A 15,632-nucleotide genomic window follows, 5' to 3' on the forward strand; every position below is an offset into this window, starting at 1 on the left:
AGCGATGGACCGTTAGGTTGTTTTCCTCTTCCTGTGGTTGTGAACAGAGCGGCTGCGACGGCCGTGGGTGTTCGTCCTCTGCAGTTCCGATGGCTGCCAGGAGGTGCCCTCAGTTCGTAGCTTTTTGATTCTGTCCCTCAGGTCTGACAGCTTGCCTGACTCTCCCTCGCCTGGGGCTCAAACAATGAGCACTTTCGGAGGAGTGGGGGTGGACCAGCCTCAGGAGGCTGAAAGACTCCATCCTACCCTGGGAGAGGGTGCAGAACACCGGTCTCACTTTAGCCAGGCTGCCATGCAGTTTTCTAGGCCAACCCTCCCCACCCCGGCAAAAAAGGAAAAGAGAAAAATCTCCGCTCTCTCCTGTGGAGAGATCGGTGCCCAAGAGGTCTGCCAACCCTGCCGAGCAGAGAGAGCTCTGCTCTGACACACTGGGGTCACCAGGAACTGGCAAATGGTTTCGAAAGGGAATCTAGGAGATGGGTCCCAGCTCCAAGTGCTACTCAAGGGCCCCTCCCAATCCTAGAGGCACTAGGGCACGGGTGGAAAAATAAAGGCATACAGGCACCCAAAGGTGTCCCACGAGGGTCGAAGAGCCAGTCCCAACACTGGCCCCCAAAAGGACCCCAGAGGCGCCCCTTCCTCAAACCTTTTGGCTGCCTCCTGCTGGGAAACCGTTGCAGATTGAAATCTGCAACCACAAGAGGCAGGGTGCCCCCTGGAGTTGTGCAGTATGCAGGAAGGGGTTTGGGCTGTAGAAATAACCACCCAGGAATGAAGGAGGGGCTTGGCACCTGCCCCCTACCCCTTGCATTTGGGTCCCTAGTCCATTCTTCCCAGAGGAAGGCAGGGTAGACCAGGACCCAAGTGAGTCCTGGGGAGATGCGGGCAGCTTGGGAGGAGCCAAGTCTAGGAACGCCTTGGGGTCACCGGTCCCTTCGGTGGCCCTAGTGGAGGACCTGTCTCCCTTTTCCCGCCTCCCCCTGGGTCTCTAAGGGCTGAGGGGGAAACACCGGGCTGGAGAGGGCTACTGGAAGACTGAGCCCGCGGGCGCGGGTCCGCAGGACGGGCGACTGCGGTGGGGTTCGGCTCGGGGCGATTGGGGCAGAAGCCTCCAAGGGCGGGCGGGGCCCAAGGGGCAGTCCCTTAGCTTTCCCCTCTCTCTCCCCTCCCGGCTCGCGTTCCGAGACGCTATCAGCGCCGCGCTCGGCTTCCAAAATCGCGCCGCCTCCTTTTTCGGCAGAAAGGGACTTTGGGATGTTGTGGCGGCCGCGGCGGCGGCGGCGGGGACTCAGGGTAGAGCCCCCTCCCCCTAACGGCCGCCTCCCCTCCCCCTCCCCCTCTCCCTCTCCCCCTCGCCAGCCCGGGCGCCCCCACCTCTGGGAAGGCGCTGGGGGTGTGGCCAGGGGCCGGTATAAAGTCCCGGGGAGCCGGCCTCGGGCAGCCGCTCAGCCCCTAGCCCCCAGCCACCCGCCGCCGGACCGGCCGAGGATGCGGCGCGGCGCCTCCGCCGCCAGGCTCGCTCCCCTCCGGCCCGCTTGCTAACTTCCCCGGCTCCGTCCCGGTCCGCCAGCGCGGCCGCCCCGTCTCCCGGCGCCCTCCGGGTCGGCTTCCCGGCGCGCCGCGTGCCCCCCTGCCGCCAGCCCGCGCGCCCACTCTGTCCGCCCGCGCCCCGCGCCCCGCGCCCGCGTCCCGTCCTCGCCCGGCCATGCTGCCCCTCTGCCTCGTGGCCGCGCTGCTGCTGGCCGCCGGGCCCGGGCCGAGCCTGGGCGACGAAGCCATCCACTGCCCGCCCTGCTCCGAGGAGAAGCTGGCGCGCTGCCAAGCCCCCGTGGGTTGTGAGGAGCTGGTGCGGGAGCCCGGCTGCGGCTGTTGCGCCACTTGCGCCCTGTCCAAGGGGATGCTGTGCGGGGTGTACACCCCCCGCTGCGGCACGGGCCTGCGCTGCTACCCGCCCCGGGGGGTGGAGAAGCCCCTGCACACGCTGATGCACGGGCAAGGCCTGTGCATGGAGCTGGCGGAGATCGAGGCCATCCAGGAGAGCCTGCAGCCCGCTGGTAAGGGGCCCTGGCCACGCAGGCCGCCCGAGTGCGCTCCCCTTCCTACAGCGCCGAGGGTCCTTTCAAACCCCTTTGTGCGTAGCCGAGGAGAAGGTAGGTACGTGGCCAAGGCACGGGGGCAGGCTCAGCCAGGGAAATGACCACGGAGTCCCTAGCAGCCTGTTGCCACCCCCCCAGGGGGACTGAGTCTTGTCCCTTCATCTCAGACCTCCCAAGGACGACGACTATTGGAGAAACGTGGTGTTGGGGGTGCTAGGCCTGGCTACTGGTGCCCCAGTGGCGGATTGGGTGGCCTAGTGCACTCAGTCCCCTGCAGAAAACTGCAGGATGGGGTGGCAGAGTGGGGGTTGAGTCTCCTGTGTTCAGTCTAGGGACCTCGATTCACCTTCAGGAGCCTGAGGCACTAGATCTGTAAGAGGGGTGAGTGGGCTGTGTAAATTGGAGGCGCCTCAGAATTGCTTGCCTGAGACCCCATGCAGCTCCTCATGACTTGGGAGGTACTGGGGAGATGCGGTCTCTTTGGCAGGCCTGGCACCTCTGCCACGCTCCTGGCAGGTGCCATTTGAGGTGGCAGAAGAGGAGCTCTTGTCTTGGCTCCCAGCCCAGAGGGGAGACAAAGATAGCTTAAGACAAAGAGAGAGACAGAGAGACTACCTCTTTGAAGGCCTTGGGCCCAATCTCATTCTTCCCCGTCCACTTTCCCCATTTCTCAGAGAGCCTCTTTTAGTTTTTTACTTAAAATCTTTCTCAGTCACCCCTCCCCCTCTTATTCTTTTGTTCTGTCTTGTTGTGCCTCTCAGCCTCTGGTTTCACGAGCAACATTCTCTAACTCTCTTTTCCTCAAGCTCTTCCGCCCCTTTTCAGTTTCTCCCTCTGATTCTGTGTTTCCGTTTCCGTCACTCTGCTTCTTCTCTCACTTTTCTCTCAGGCTCTGTCTCTGTCCCTTGTTTTTCTCATGTCTCTGTGCTACCTTCCCACTGTCTGCCTTGCTGTACCTTCACCTCTGTTTCTTGTGCACCCCCCACCCCCGCCCCTTTGCCCTCTCTCTGAGCCTCTTTTCTTAGTGCTGAAGCTCCCATTGTTGCAGTCCGGATGCTGGGACTCTGGCCCGAGCTTCCTGCCCATGGTCCCAGACCGCTCCACTTCCTCAATCCTCTGCAGCTTGTTAGCTGGAGGAGAGCAGGATGCAGGGAAAACAGGAAGGAGGTGGACCCCAGGAGTCTGGGTTTTGGGCCTCTCTGCTCTCTCTGCCCTTCCTGCCCCTGGGCAGGAGAGATGGGTCAGCAGAAAGCAGTCTAGGAGGATTGACAACCTGTCTTCCTCTCTGCCCCCTCCCCCCTGCAGCAGCACCTCTGGGAGAGGGGCTTGAAGGGAGTATGGCACTGACCGTGGGGCAGAGCAGACCAGACTGAGAGGGAGGGCTGAGTCCTCTCTGAGAATCCTGGGCCACTTTCCTTTTGTGTCTCCATTCTTCACTGTCCTGTTGGTATCTGGTACCAGGTAAGGATGATTGGTGGCCTCATCCTCTCTTACCACCTTGAACCTGGGTAGAAGAGGTCTCAGAGGTCTTGGGCACTCCTTATATCCCAACTGGGTAGAAGCACCCCATCCTGAGGCGGAGAACACTGTTGCCCTGGGGTTCTTGGAGGGCAGGCCATAGGAGTTTGTGGTTGTCCTGTGCTCCATGCAAGCCTAGGGATGGGGTGTCTTTAGGTTCCCTTGGCCAGGAGCCCTGGTGGCACAGTGGTGATGTTACACATTGCGCTGCTCATCGCAAGTTTGAAATCGCCAGCCACTCTGAGAGAGAGGCATGACTTTCTACTCTCGTAAAGAGTGACAGGCTCAGAACCCCACAACAGCAGTTCTACCCGGTCCTGTAGAGTCACTGTGAGTCGGTTGACTCGCTGGCTGTGAGTTTGGAGTTTTTTGTTTTAGGTTTCCTTTGGATTACAGTGCCCAGATCTCACACAACTCCCCTTCCTTTCTTGTCTTGTCCTCCCCCCATGCAGGAGTGCAGCTATCTAGAGGGGGGAACCCTGGAGGCCTCTGGAGGTACTAGATACCTACTTGGCGAGCTCTGCCCATGCCCACACAACTCCTGTTAGTACAGAAGCTTCCCTGTCCCTGCCTGGGCCCCCTTGCACCTTGTGAAAGGTGCCCCCTAGAGGTGTGCAGCAGCCCTGCGGGGTGCCTGGTGAGACAAGATGGCTTGCACTCCCCCGTCTCTCCTCTCCTCTTTAGCCTTCTGCTATCCACAGACCACTGCCCCTCCAGGCCCCAAGGCCCGCCTGGAGACTCACTCTCAAATCCTTCCTTTTGCCTTTCATCTCGGGACTGCGCTGGCCCCCCCTCCTTTGGTGGAAGGACGTCACTTGGCACACTTCCCTTGGCTCAGCAGGGTCCACTGCCCTGGATTTGCCTCTGCTCTCCACAGTGTATACTGATCTCAACTGGTCCTCCTGCCCCCAGCTTCCTGAACCACACAGCCAGGTTGAGGATTAACACAGTTACACTCACCTCACTGGAGGTGGGCGGGGGATGGAGTGGGAAGTGGGGGGTGGGGGGGTGGAGAACTGGAAGATATGCATCAAAATACTACAAATTCTGCATCCGTGTTGCTGGCCCTGGACTCTGGGACACGGGGTGGGAGTGGCAGTGGACGCAGAGCTTGGACTGGGGAATTCCCTAACTGTAGTCTAAGTCCCTCTGGGACAGGTTCGGGAACATACAGGTTAATTTTTAGTCAATGTGGCAAATATTGTCTCCCCTGCTTCAGTACTGGGAATCCAGTCATGTCTTGGGAACAGGGCCTTCCCAGAATTTCTGTGCCTTGGGGGAGGGGGAAGCAGGGACAGAGCTGGCTCACATTCTTCAGTATTTGGCCAAGCCTGGAATCTGAGGAGCCTTTCCCTTTAAACACAGGGGAACTGAAGAGATAAGTCTTGCCTCCTCCTTCTGCATCCAGCGGAAAGGGACTCCTTTCCTCACCGGTAAACCCAGATCACAGGGCCTGGCTTGGGTGGAGTTCGAGCTCACTGAATTACAGCCAGGATGGCGGGACATTGGTGGAGCCGGGAAAGAGGGTTGGGCTCTGATGCCTATTGAGGTTGGGGAAAACAGGCCCCCTGTCCCTCTCTAATTTATTAATCTGGGGTAGCAACAAAGGAGCCCCTTGCTCAGGGCGACACCCCTGGGGCCTGGCCTTCAGCACAGGTGGGTTTGTCTTCAACCAGGGAACAAAGAAAAGACCTTGTTTTGGGGTAGGCTGGTGGTTGCCCCTCTAGATTGTGGCTGAAATGCCTGTTTCTGGGGCTCCCTGGATCACAGCCTCACCCTGGGTGTTTTCTGGGGAGAGGGGGCTGGGCTTGAGGAAGAGTCAGGGACCAAGATTAGGCAGCAGGAAAGAGGAAATTCTCCCCTTTCCACCAGGAACTGTGCAACTCTGGTACCAAAGCTGTGAGCTTTGGGCTCCTTCATTCCCTGGTGGCTGGCTGGCAGTTGGCCTAGCTCCAAGTAGGGTGGTAGGGTGGGGTGGGGATAGAGCAGGAACTAGAGGAAACGAGGTGATCTACCTTGGAAACCCCCAAACAAGCCTTTCAGAGGCTGGACCTTTTCAGGGGTTCAGGCCCTCTTCTAGCTCCTGCTCAGAGAACCCATGGCGTCTGGGTTTTTCCAGCAGGTATTGCGCCCGGGCAGTGCTGGACGTGCTGCATGTGCAGGAAGAACAAGTGAGCCAGCTTTGAGTCTAGAATGTTAATATTTTCAAAAGACCCAAGGCTACTTCCCTCACTGTCACAAACAGGGCCTAGGGGTGGGTCCTGGGGCGGGTCCTCAAGTCTGCCAGCGGCGCAAGGCTGGGCAAGGAAAAGTTAATGATTAAATGGAAAACCAACAAGCCCCAGGGGACAGGGAGTCTGGCAAAGTCATTGTGCCCTACCTGGGTCTGGGTGTCTGAGCAGGGCAGGCTCAGCGTGCTCACATGGGCGAGTGTGTGTCCTCCGTACGCATCTGTGAATTGAACGTGCCAGCCTGAGCGGGTGGGTGTCGACTGACTGTGTTCCTGAGAGCAAGGAGGCCGTACTCGCTAACTCAGCCGTTCTCAAACTGTGGGGATCCTTTGAGGGTCGAAGGACCCTTTACAGGGGTCGCCGATTCATAGCAGTAGCAAAGTGACAGTGATAAAGTAGGAACGAAAATAATTTTGTGGTTGGGGGTCAAGTGTATGAAAGGGCCTCGCTGCAACAGGAAGGTTGAGAACCACTGCCCTAGGTGATGTGTTCTACTCTAAGTATAGCCGTGAGCGAGAGATAAGGGGCTCAGACACTGGGGAAACCTTGAAGGGAGGAGGGGAAGCAGGCTGCCTACTCAGTGTCTCCCAGATACCCCAGAGCCCCGTGGAGCACCGATTCAACTCTGACACCCAGGATTGTCGTGGGTTGGAAGTGCTTCAACACAACTGGTAGAAGTGCAGGTCAGAACCGAAGACAGGCTTCCAGGCTCACCCTGTGCTCCACCCAGCCTCGGGTTTCCATGAGAGGACCCCGCAGTTCTCATCAGTGGTAGCTTCTCCACGAGACACATGCTGGGACGATAACCAACTGGGAAACGTCAGTCTGTAAATCCCGCAGGTCACCATAGTTTGATCTCACTGTGCATGGGGTCCCATGGCTTGGCGTTCTGACTGGACCACAACAGTCAGTAACTACTCAGTTAGGGGGGTAAAGAGCTCAAATATCCATGAGTAATTCCCCTCTGGCTTGCATGCAAGCCAGCGTGTCAGAACACCTGGTCGGGGTTGAGCCCCTGCTCCAGGGTCTTGAGACTCAGCCTCCCCTTTGATGCCCCAAACCTCTGAGGGAGAAGGTTGGCTCCATGACCCGAGGCTGCCCTAGTCCCTAAAAAAACCCCTCCCCTTCTTCAAGCCCAAGAACAGGCTGTCTATTTACCAAGAGATACAGGTGTCACTGAGCAAAGGACAAACTCAAAAACCCAAATCTCCACAGGTTCAAAGGGCGCCCCCACCCCCCCAGCAGTATTGTCTGTGCTGGTGAAGCGGTGGGGCCTTTTGTTCACATCTTGACTCCGCCTCTGTGGTTCCAAGGCCAAGTTCTCATCGTTCTAGTTTGCATTGCCCATGTCTCTCTCTTCCCCAGCGGCAGCCTACACCCCTGAAACTGACCTGGCCTGACCCACAGGCCCCGGGGCTTTCTAATGCAACTTGGGCAAGTGTGGGCGTTAGCGGTCAGCCTGGGTCTTTTCAGCCAGGGCGGCAGGTCCTTGGAGGGGCTCCAGGGAAGAAAATGGAGGGCCCAGGACCCTTCTTCTCAGGGTCCCCTTGGGGCAGTCCTGATCTTGTGATGGCCGCTGGCCCCTGCTTTTGCCATGCCACACACAGGCTGAATGTGCTTTTCAGTCTCTTCTCCCTGGTTAACCCTCAGGCACTTGATGGCCTCAGTGGACAGGAGTCCTCTCTGGGGGCTGTAAGGGTCCAGAAGCAGTGATCGCCTCCAGCGTCTCCCTTTGGGATGCCTCCACCGCTCCACCGGTGGTGGAAACCTTCCTGCTCTGAGGGACTCGATTTTAGAAATGACCTGTGACGAGGGAGTCTTGAGAGAGACTTTCCGAAAAGTCTAGATTCCTCCTTGCCTGGGTTCTCTTTGTCTACACGCTTCCTCCACACTTCCCTCCAACTCCCCCCCGCCCCCCCCCCACTGAACTAGGAGAATAAAAGAGAAGTACCCTCCCCCACCGGCACCCGCCACCCCCCAGCTTTGGCCAGGCAGAAAAATGCCATTTGACCCAGAGGCGGCTCTGGGACCGCTGCCATTCGTGGAGGAACCTGCTAATTCCTCAGGAAAAGGATCCTGACGCAAACCAGATGTCAGCTCCTGTCTGGCTGCCAACATCTGGAGTGCTGGCAAGGGCTGTGGACTCAGGCGGCAGGGAGCTGCCAAGACCCAGCTTTGCAGAGGTGCCTCGGCCTTGCGGAGAGGTATTCCAGCCTCTTGCTCCGGCTCCAGCTCTGCTCTGTCCCGGGGGTGGGCTGCCTGGAAGGAGGGGCCGTGGTCCATACCCTGGGCCTTGTGGGTGGGTTTTGGTGGTGGTGGTTCACATAGAACCTTCAGGAGATGCCACGGAGGGTCTGTCTTCAACACCCCCCCCCCACCTTCTAGCTCTGAGCCAGAGCCGTGGACCTGGGTGGGGTCTGAAGTCTCCTGAGAAGGGGCTGAGATTGTGAGTGTGCCTTGGTGGATCCCCCCCCCACATACATACACATAGTTCTACACACGCACTTTCACAGGCAGGCATACACACCCACTCCCACTTGTCTCCCACCCAGCCAGCCAGCGGGGAGAGCCTGTGGGCCCGGCTCCACCTCACACATGGAAACTCTGAGTCTGGCTCTTTGGAAGAGGGTCAGCAGAGAGGACAGCCTTCGGATACCCTGGCTCGCTCGGCCCAGCCAGACGCAAGGCAGAGCAGGGAAGGAGGCAGGAAGAGCAGACAGAGAGGGGGATGGTGGGAGCTGCTGAATGGAGGAGGGATGAGGTCCTGTGGAGAAGCCGACTGCCTGTCTTCCATCTCCCTGCAGGGCCCAGGGGACCCTCCTGTCATCCGGGTGGCTACAGGTGGTGACTCGGCTGCAGGCTGAACAGGGTGGGGTGAGGGAGGAAGCAAGGACTTCCAGAAGAATGTACTCCTGAGGGGACCCAAAGGAGTAGGGGAGGAGATGGGGGGCTGCTCGGCTGTAGGTTTCCCAGGATGATGGGAACATGACTGCATGTTGGTGAAATCCTCTGTCCTTCCCGGTGGTGACCTCTCCCCATCTCGGCCTCACTGCAGACAAGGATGAGGGTGACCACCCCAACAACAGCTTCAGCCCTTGCAGTGCCCATGACCGCAGGTGCCTGCAGAAGCACTTCGCCAAAATGAGAGACCGGAACACCAACGGGGGCAAGATGAAGATCATTGGGCATCCCCGGGAGGACATCCGGCCTGTGGTGAGGACCTTTGACCCTTGCAAGCACACAGGCAGGCGTGCGCTCTCTGTCCCCCTCTCTGTCTCCCACATCCCACCAGACCTAGAGAGAGTGCCGACAGCAAGCATCCCTTGGATGCCTGCCTTGTGTGCATGCATGTAGGATAGTCTGTACCACCAGGACCCGGAGGGAGACGGCGACGAGTCTTCATCCCTTTGCGGGGATTATTTTCTCTGCTTATCAGTGGTGTTCATGAGTGCAGCTGAACCAGTTCTGCCGTTTCCCTGCCATCGAGTCAATGCCGACTCACGGTGACCCTACAGGACAGAGTAGAACTGCTCCGTGGGCTTCTAAGATTTTCAACTCGTTACCGGAGGGCAAAGCCCCATCTTTTCTCTTGCTTTCCCGACAAGGCCCATCCCTGTATGCCTTTCCCTTTTCTGGAAGCTCCTAGACTCAAGGCCCTCCGTCTGCCCTTCCAGCCAATGCCCCCGACTTCCAGGCCCTGTTCCTTCTTTCAGGACCTTCAGCCCCCATTTAGCACGGACTGCTTGGTCTGGAACCTTCTGCCTCTCCTTCTGATTAGTTCCCTCTTCTTCTTAAGCCCCAGGGCTCCTGCCAGAGCGAGCTACACCGGGCCCTGGAGCGGCTGGCCGCTTCGCCGAGCCGCACCCACGAGGACCTCTACAACATCCCTATCCCCAACTGCGACCGCAATGGCAACTTTCACCCCAAACAGGTAGGTCTCGCTCCCGTGCCGCAGCCCCATCCTGGCCGCAGCCCCAGGGACATTCCTGGCTTCTCTACTGGATGATCTAGGATGAGCATCTCAGGAGGGGGCACCAACCCAACTCAACCGCATCCCTGGAGCCCTCCCAGTGCCCTCCCCTAGCCTCAGAACCTTAGCTTGTCTTGTCCATCTCCTTCTTCACAGCGGCTGCTGAAGCCCAGAGAGGGGTAAAGTCTGGCTCAAAGGTATAGAGCAGCGGTTCTCAACCTTCCTCATGCCGTAACCCTTTCATACAGGTCCTCATGTGGTGGTGACCCCCCCAACCAGAAGATTATTTTCATTGCTACTTCAGAACTGTCATTTGGGTACTATTAGGAATTGGGAGACCCCTGTGAAAGAGTCGTTTGATCCCCTAAAGGGGTCGTGACCCACAGGTTGAGACCCGCTGGCATAGAGTGAGTTAACGGTAGACCTGGGATTGGAACTTGTTTTCCAGCTTCTCCGTCAGTGTTATTTCCACCACCTCTGGCATCACCATGTACGGAGGAGGCTGCAGGACCTCTGTCCCTTCAGGGCTTCCCTGTAGCCTCCCACTCACCCTATTCCATTCTTACGAATAGTCCTCCTTATCGCGGATTAGCCGAGGCCTTACGGGGAGCAGAGGGGCCATGTCATGAGAAATCTGAGAGGGGTCTCGGCCTTCCCCTTCTCCCAGGCTGAGTAAGGATGAAGGTGAAGTCAGATGCAGTGTTGGAGACAGGAACTTAGGGTGGGAGACATGAAGCCAGCCCTGCTCTGCTCTGCTCACTCAACCCCTGGGCCCACTGTCCTCCCTGACAGCCCCCAGGAGGCTGGGACACTCAACAAGGTTGGCCTGTCCCATTCCTGACTCTAGCCTATGCACTGGGCTGTGTCCCCTTGAAAGGATGGTACATTTGGGCAAGCTCCTGAGGTGCCCTATGCAGGATGTGTTCTGGGAAGCCCTGTGCCAGGTGTCCTTCTCTAGATCTTTGTGGACCTCGATCCATACTTATCCTTCTGTGTCCTGCAGCCAAATTCACCAAGGGAACTGCCTCTGAGCTAGTTAGGAGGGGAACGGCTGCTTTGGGGGCTATACATCTCAGGTTGGCATGAGAAGGGACTAGGAGAAGTCACAGTGTGCAATGAGTGGAAGACCAGAGAGAGCCCCAACCCCAAACCAATCCTGAGCCTATCGCCAACCTTCCTCAACAATAATTCTATGCTTGTCCCAATGAAAGATCTGACACATGATCCTTTATCCTCTGACCCTTGGCCCAACCGTCACCTCAACTCTAATTTTGGTTCTATAATTTCACCGTATTCCCTCCATCATAGAATCTCAACCCAAACCTCAAGGGGGAGGTCTAACCAGGTCAGTTGTTCCGACTTGACCTCTTGCTGTGCCTGCCTTTCTGACCTAGTCTCTACTCCTCACCCAGCTCCAGTTTTAGTCATGATTCGTAATCGCCTGCAACTCTCATCCTGATCCTAGCATCACCCTCAACTTGGATTCTGCTCCTGACCATAATTCCACTTTAAGTTTCAAACCCAGCCAGAACACCCATTTGAAGTAGCTCCACCTTGAACATTAGCCTTTCAAATTCAGCCTCAGCTTTCAGCCCCAGGGATCCAGTCTCCCCTCCAGGGCCCTTCTTACAGAGACCATGTGGGTCTTCGTGACCACGTTCCCCTCCATCCAGTGAGCTCAGGGGAACCATGCTCAAGAAGGAGCCCCGCAGAGCCTGTCTTGGAGCTACTAACTATCGGCCTTGGGAGTTGGGCCGGGATTGGGGCAAGTTGTTTGGGATCTCTCTTGTTCGACCTGGAAACTGACCACAAATGCTTCTGTCTTGATAGTGCCACCCGGCCCTGGATGGGCAGCGCGGCAAGTGCTGGTGTGTGGACCGGAAGACGGGAGTGAAGCTTCCGGGAGGCCTGGAGCTGAAGGGGGAGCTGGATTGCCACCAGTTGGCTGACAGCTTCCGCGAGTGAGCCCTGTCAGCAGGCAGGGAGCTCAGTACCCCCTGCTGCCCCTGGCCCCTGGAGCCTGCAGGGCTGCCCGATGAGGCTAAGTCCTGCTCTGCCTCTGACCTAGAAAACTTCCCTTGGGGGTGTGTGTTTGTGTGTGCATGTATGTGTTTATGGGCATAGTAAGTGTGCTCTGAGGGTGAGCCGGAGCCAGGGGGTATCCTTTTTGGACTTAGGTAGCCTTAGGGGGTCTGATCGTGGCATAGGGAACTCTGTCGTGTTTCCAGATTGGTCTTGCCTTCATTCGTTCCTCCAGCCAGCCAGCTGAAGACATTCAGTGGGCACATACTACATGCCAGCTCCAGTTTGCAGTCCTGGGACCTCTTAATTCGGATTTCCTCTGGTCTGGGCCTGTGGGGGCTGCTCCAGTCGTGTGAGTGACGTGCAGGCCAGGGGGTGGGGAACATGGCACTCCCAGAATCGGAAGAGAAGAGCCGACATGCTCCGCCACCACTGATTCTCCGCTCAGATTAGTCAGAGGGTTGGGGCTGGGGTGGCCGATGGCTCAAAGGTCCTGGGACCCAGGCCCACTCCCCAGTCCAAGGCTCACTGGATGCCCCTCCTCTTCTCCCCAGACCTCTCTAAGGGGTAGGCTCTGTAGCAATAAGCCCACCTTTGAGTCAGAGTGGAGTGCCATCTGCGTGGCTGTCTGCCCGCAGAGGCCCTGGGGTCAGGGAGGGAAGAGGCTGGAGGAAGACCTGCAAGACAGAGGGCAGGGAGATGGGACTCAGCTCGGAGCGGTTGTGATGGAGAGAATGCAAGATTAGACTGAATGCCTGAGGGAGTGGAGGACTCACAAGCTTGGGGATGAATGGGTTTGCCTGGAGTCCTGCTCCCCACCCTGCTTGTGGGCACAGTCATGGGGTCACTAGGATGACTCCTACCTGTGGGTCTGCCTCCCTTCCACACCCCTCTCCCTGCCCTTCCTTCTCTGATCTCCCTTCCCCCTTAGGGGCCTTCCAGTTGGATATAATGACTTTCTTTTTTTTTTAACAAAACAGAACAAAACCAAAACATGTCTAGACAACTGTGTTTTGTTGGTTTATTTACCATTAAGAGACGGGGTGATAATGAATCCAAAGGGCTAGTCGAGCACAGGCACCCCAGCCTCCACTAGCCTGAGACCGGAAGAAGTAGATGGTGCCCGGCTACCACTGCAGACGGCTCTGCTCAAGGTCACCTTAGAAGACCCGGGACAGTGGGAGCAAGATGCAGAAGGGGGTAGAGTGGCGGCGTGGCCCTTACAGGGGAAGCTAAACCCGTTCCCAAAGACCACTTTTCAGCCAAAAAATAGGCCTGCACAGCGAACAGTACCCCAGAACAATCACACGTGAGGTAGAAAGGGCACCTGGGCCCCAAAACAAAGTTCACAGGGCGGGAAGGCCGGTGAAGGGAAACCGGGAGGCTGGGGAAGAAGGAAGAGCGATGCTGCCTTGAGGGGATTATAATTGTTGTCAAACAAAATATGTGTAAACTGCAGAGAAACGAATTTGCTCTGTAAACTTTCACCCAAACCATGATAATTTTTTATTTTTTTAAAGAGCACTGCATAATGTACCCAAGGTGCGGTGGGAGTGGAGGGCAGATTCAGGCATGTGGGCACTGTGTCATCCCCTCCCCCGGCCTACGCCATGTGGTCAAGAGCCAGGAGCCCACCTTTTCCCAGTGTACCCTCTTGGGGCATCCCATCGCCAAATACGCCCCATATGCTCCCACCCTCTGGTGGGGGACAGGGGGCTGGTGTGGTCGCCCCACCTGCTCTGCAGGGCGAAGGATTGGGTTTGCATCTGGATTTGATTTCTTAGCTCTGTGTGTGTGATGGAGGCAACGTTGCCCTGTGGTTGGGGGCCAGGAAGCCCTCCCTCACATTCCACAACTCTGACTGTCTAGAGTCCAGTTCGGGGTGGGGGTGGGGCTGTGCTGCCATTTCAGGCTGGGAGGTTCACTGTGGGCCCAAGGCTGCCTCAATCTCAGAGTCCCCCCCCATAGAACTAGACTCCTGGCAAGCCCTGCCCCCATCCCCACCCCCTCTCCTATACCTCTATGCCAGATGGGCTCATTCATAGGCTGCCCAGAGACCCAGTATGTCAGAGTGCCAGCTCCCCAGCCGCTCCCAGGCCTCTTGATTTCCCTGGCACCTGTGCTGTCTGCATCTTGAGTCAGGACCTCCCTTTCAGCTCCGAATCTGAGGGTTCCGGCAGCCATCTGGTCTCCCTGAGGCAGGCCAGCCAGTCGCTGCCAGAGGCAGGAGATGAACAAAGTGACAGGGTAGTTCCTTCAGCCCCCTGGCTCCTTTCCCTAGAGCCCCTCCTTCTGCAACTGAGGCCAAGGCATGTGTTGGGGCGGCAGCTGAGTGGGGGCTGAAGACTGAGTTCAAGGTCCCTGAGCCAACTGTGTGGAAAAGCATCACTTTCAGCCCCTCCCTCCCTTGGAAGCTCAGGCCAGCGTGTGACATACAGGTACCTGCGACGTGTAGGTGCATCTGTGTGTGTAGAGCAAAGTGGTAGCTGTCTTGTGAGTGGGGGTCTGGGCTTTTAGAGAGCGTGTGACACACTCGGTGTAACGGGTCCGTCTGGTGGGTGGAGATGAGGTGTTCATTTGTGTGGCGTGTGGAAGATGAGTGTGTTCTGGAGGGTGGGCGTCTTCTGTCTGTTGGTGTGTGATGTCAGGAGAGGTGGGGACTCTCAGAGAAGCCTGCTTCGCTCCCTGTCGCCAGAGGTTGGCCCTCACTAGGGAGGAATCCTTGCTATAGTGCTTGTGTGGCGCTGTTTAGCATGGAGAGGGCACACACTTTTGGGAAGGGAGTCCTACCTCCCGAAGAAACACTCCGCTCCCCTGTGGCGAGCTCCCAGCGCCCCTCAATGCCCAAACAGATGGTGATATAAGCAGCCTCCTGTCCATGTGGGCACCCCTTGCCCTGGCAGTGCCCCTCAGACCGAGCTGGATGAGTTTGCATCTAGAACCTCTCCCCACTCAGCCTAATCTCTGTGTACAGTCAAACTGGTCCCCAGGGGGCCACAGGGGGCAGGAAGGAGAACTGCCAACTTCTCCCTGCCTGGGTGCATTTAAGAACTGAAGTCCAGGGGTGCTCTGCCCTGCCTCCCCCAGAAATACCACTCCCCTACACTGTGCCTGCAGCTGGAGAGGGGAGAGAGGGGCACCCTGCCAGGATTCCCCAGCCTGCCCAAGCTGAGCTGGTCTGCATCAGGCATTAGGTTTTCATTTCCCAGCTCCTTAGAGGGACCCAACCCAGATGTGAGCGCTGAGGGGGCTGGGGGTGGAGGCTGGGTTTTCCACTGGCAAGAAGGCAGCCCGAGGGTTGGGGCGAAAACATGGGGTCCTGGACCGATCGGCTCCTATGTCCAATTCAGGGGGGGGGCATGTCCAGTCCAGAGAACTGCCTGCTCCCTGCCCATTAGGCCCATTAGACCACAGAGGTCTGACCACTGTAGTCCCTTCAACTCCTTCCAGGAAAAGACCAGTTGTCCGGGTCTCCTCTGCCCTCTGGGCAGATTCCACCCCCACCCCACCCCCAAGTGCTCCAAGAAAGTTATGAGGGTATGCAGGACTTAGGGGCCAGCTCCTTCCCTCTATGGGCTAGGGGAGGAGGGGACATATGGCTCAGGGTAAATGACCCAGAAACATTCCAAGTCAGAGAAACGCCCCCTGCATTCCAGACTCTGATGGCAAGACCACCTCTGACCTATAGAGAGTCCTGAGGAAGTGGCTGGGAGACTGGCTGGCAACCCTGAGTCCTCCTAGGGAGGCGGGGCGGGCGGGCTGTGAATGCAGAGAGAAGGACAAAGGGGAGAAGGT

General features: G+C 57.8%; 1 protein-coding gene across 1 annotated transcript; it reads left to right on the top strand.

The window, feature by feature from the left end:
• The first annotated feature begins 1,402 nt into the window (after positions 1 to 1,402).
• On the top strand, positions 1,403 to 12,844 carry IGFBP4 (insulin like growth factor binding protein 4). Its single transcript, XM_075561794.1, has 4 exons — positions 1,403 to 2,054; positions 8,901 to 9,058; positions 9,642 to 9,776; positions 11,646 to 12,844. Exons 1-4 carry the CDS (start codon positions 1,706 to 1,708, stop codon positions 11,778 to 11,780), a joined length of 777 nt encoding a protein of 258 aa, XP_075417909.1. The 5' UTR covers positions 1,403 to 1,705; the 3' UTR covers positions 11,781 to 12,844.
• Positions 12,845 to 15,632: the final 2,788 nt, after the last annotated feature.

The sequence above is a fragment of the Tenrec ecaudatus genome, chromosome 10 (assembly GCF_050624435.1).
Source record: "Tenrec ecaudatus isolate mTenEca1 chromosome 10, mTenEca1.hap1, whole genome shotgun sequence".
Classification (NCBI taxonomy): domain Eukaryota; kingdom Metazoa; phylum Chordata; class Mammalia; order Afrosoricida; family Tenrecidae; genus Tenrec; species Tenrec ecaudatus.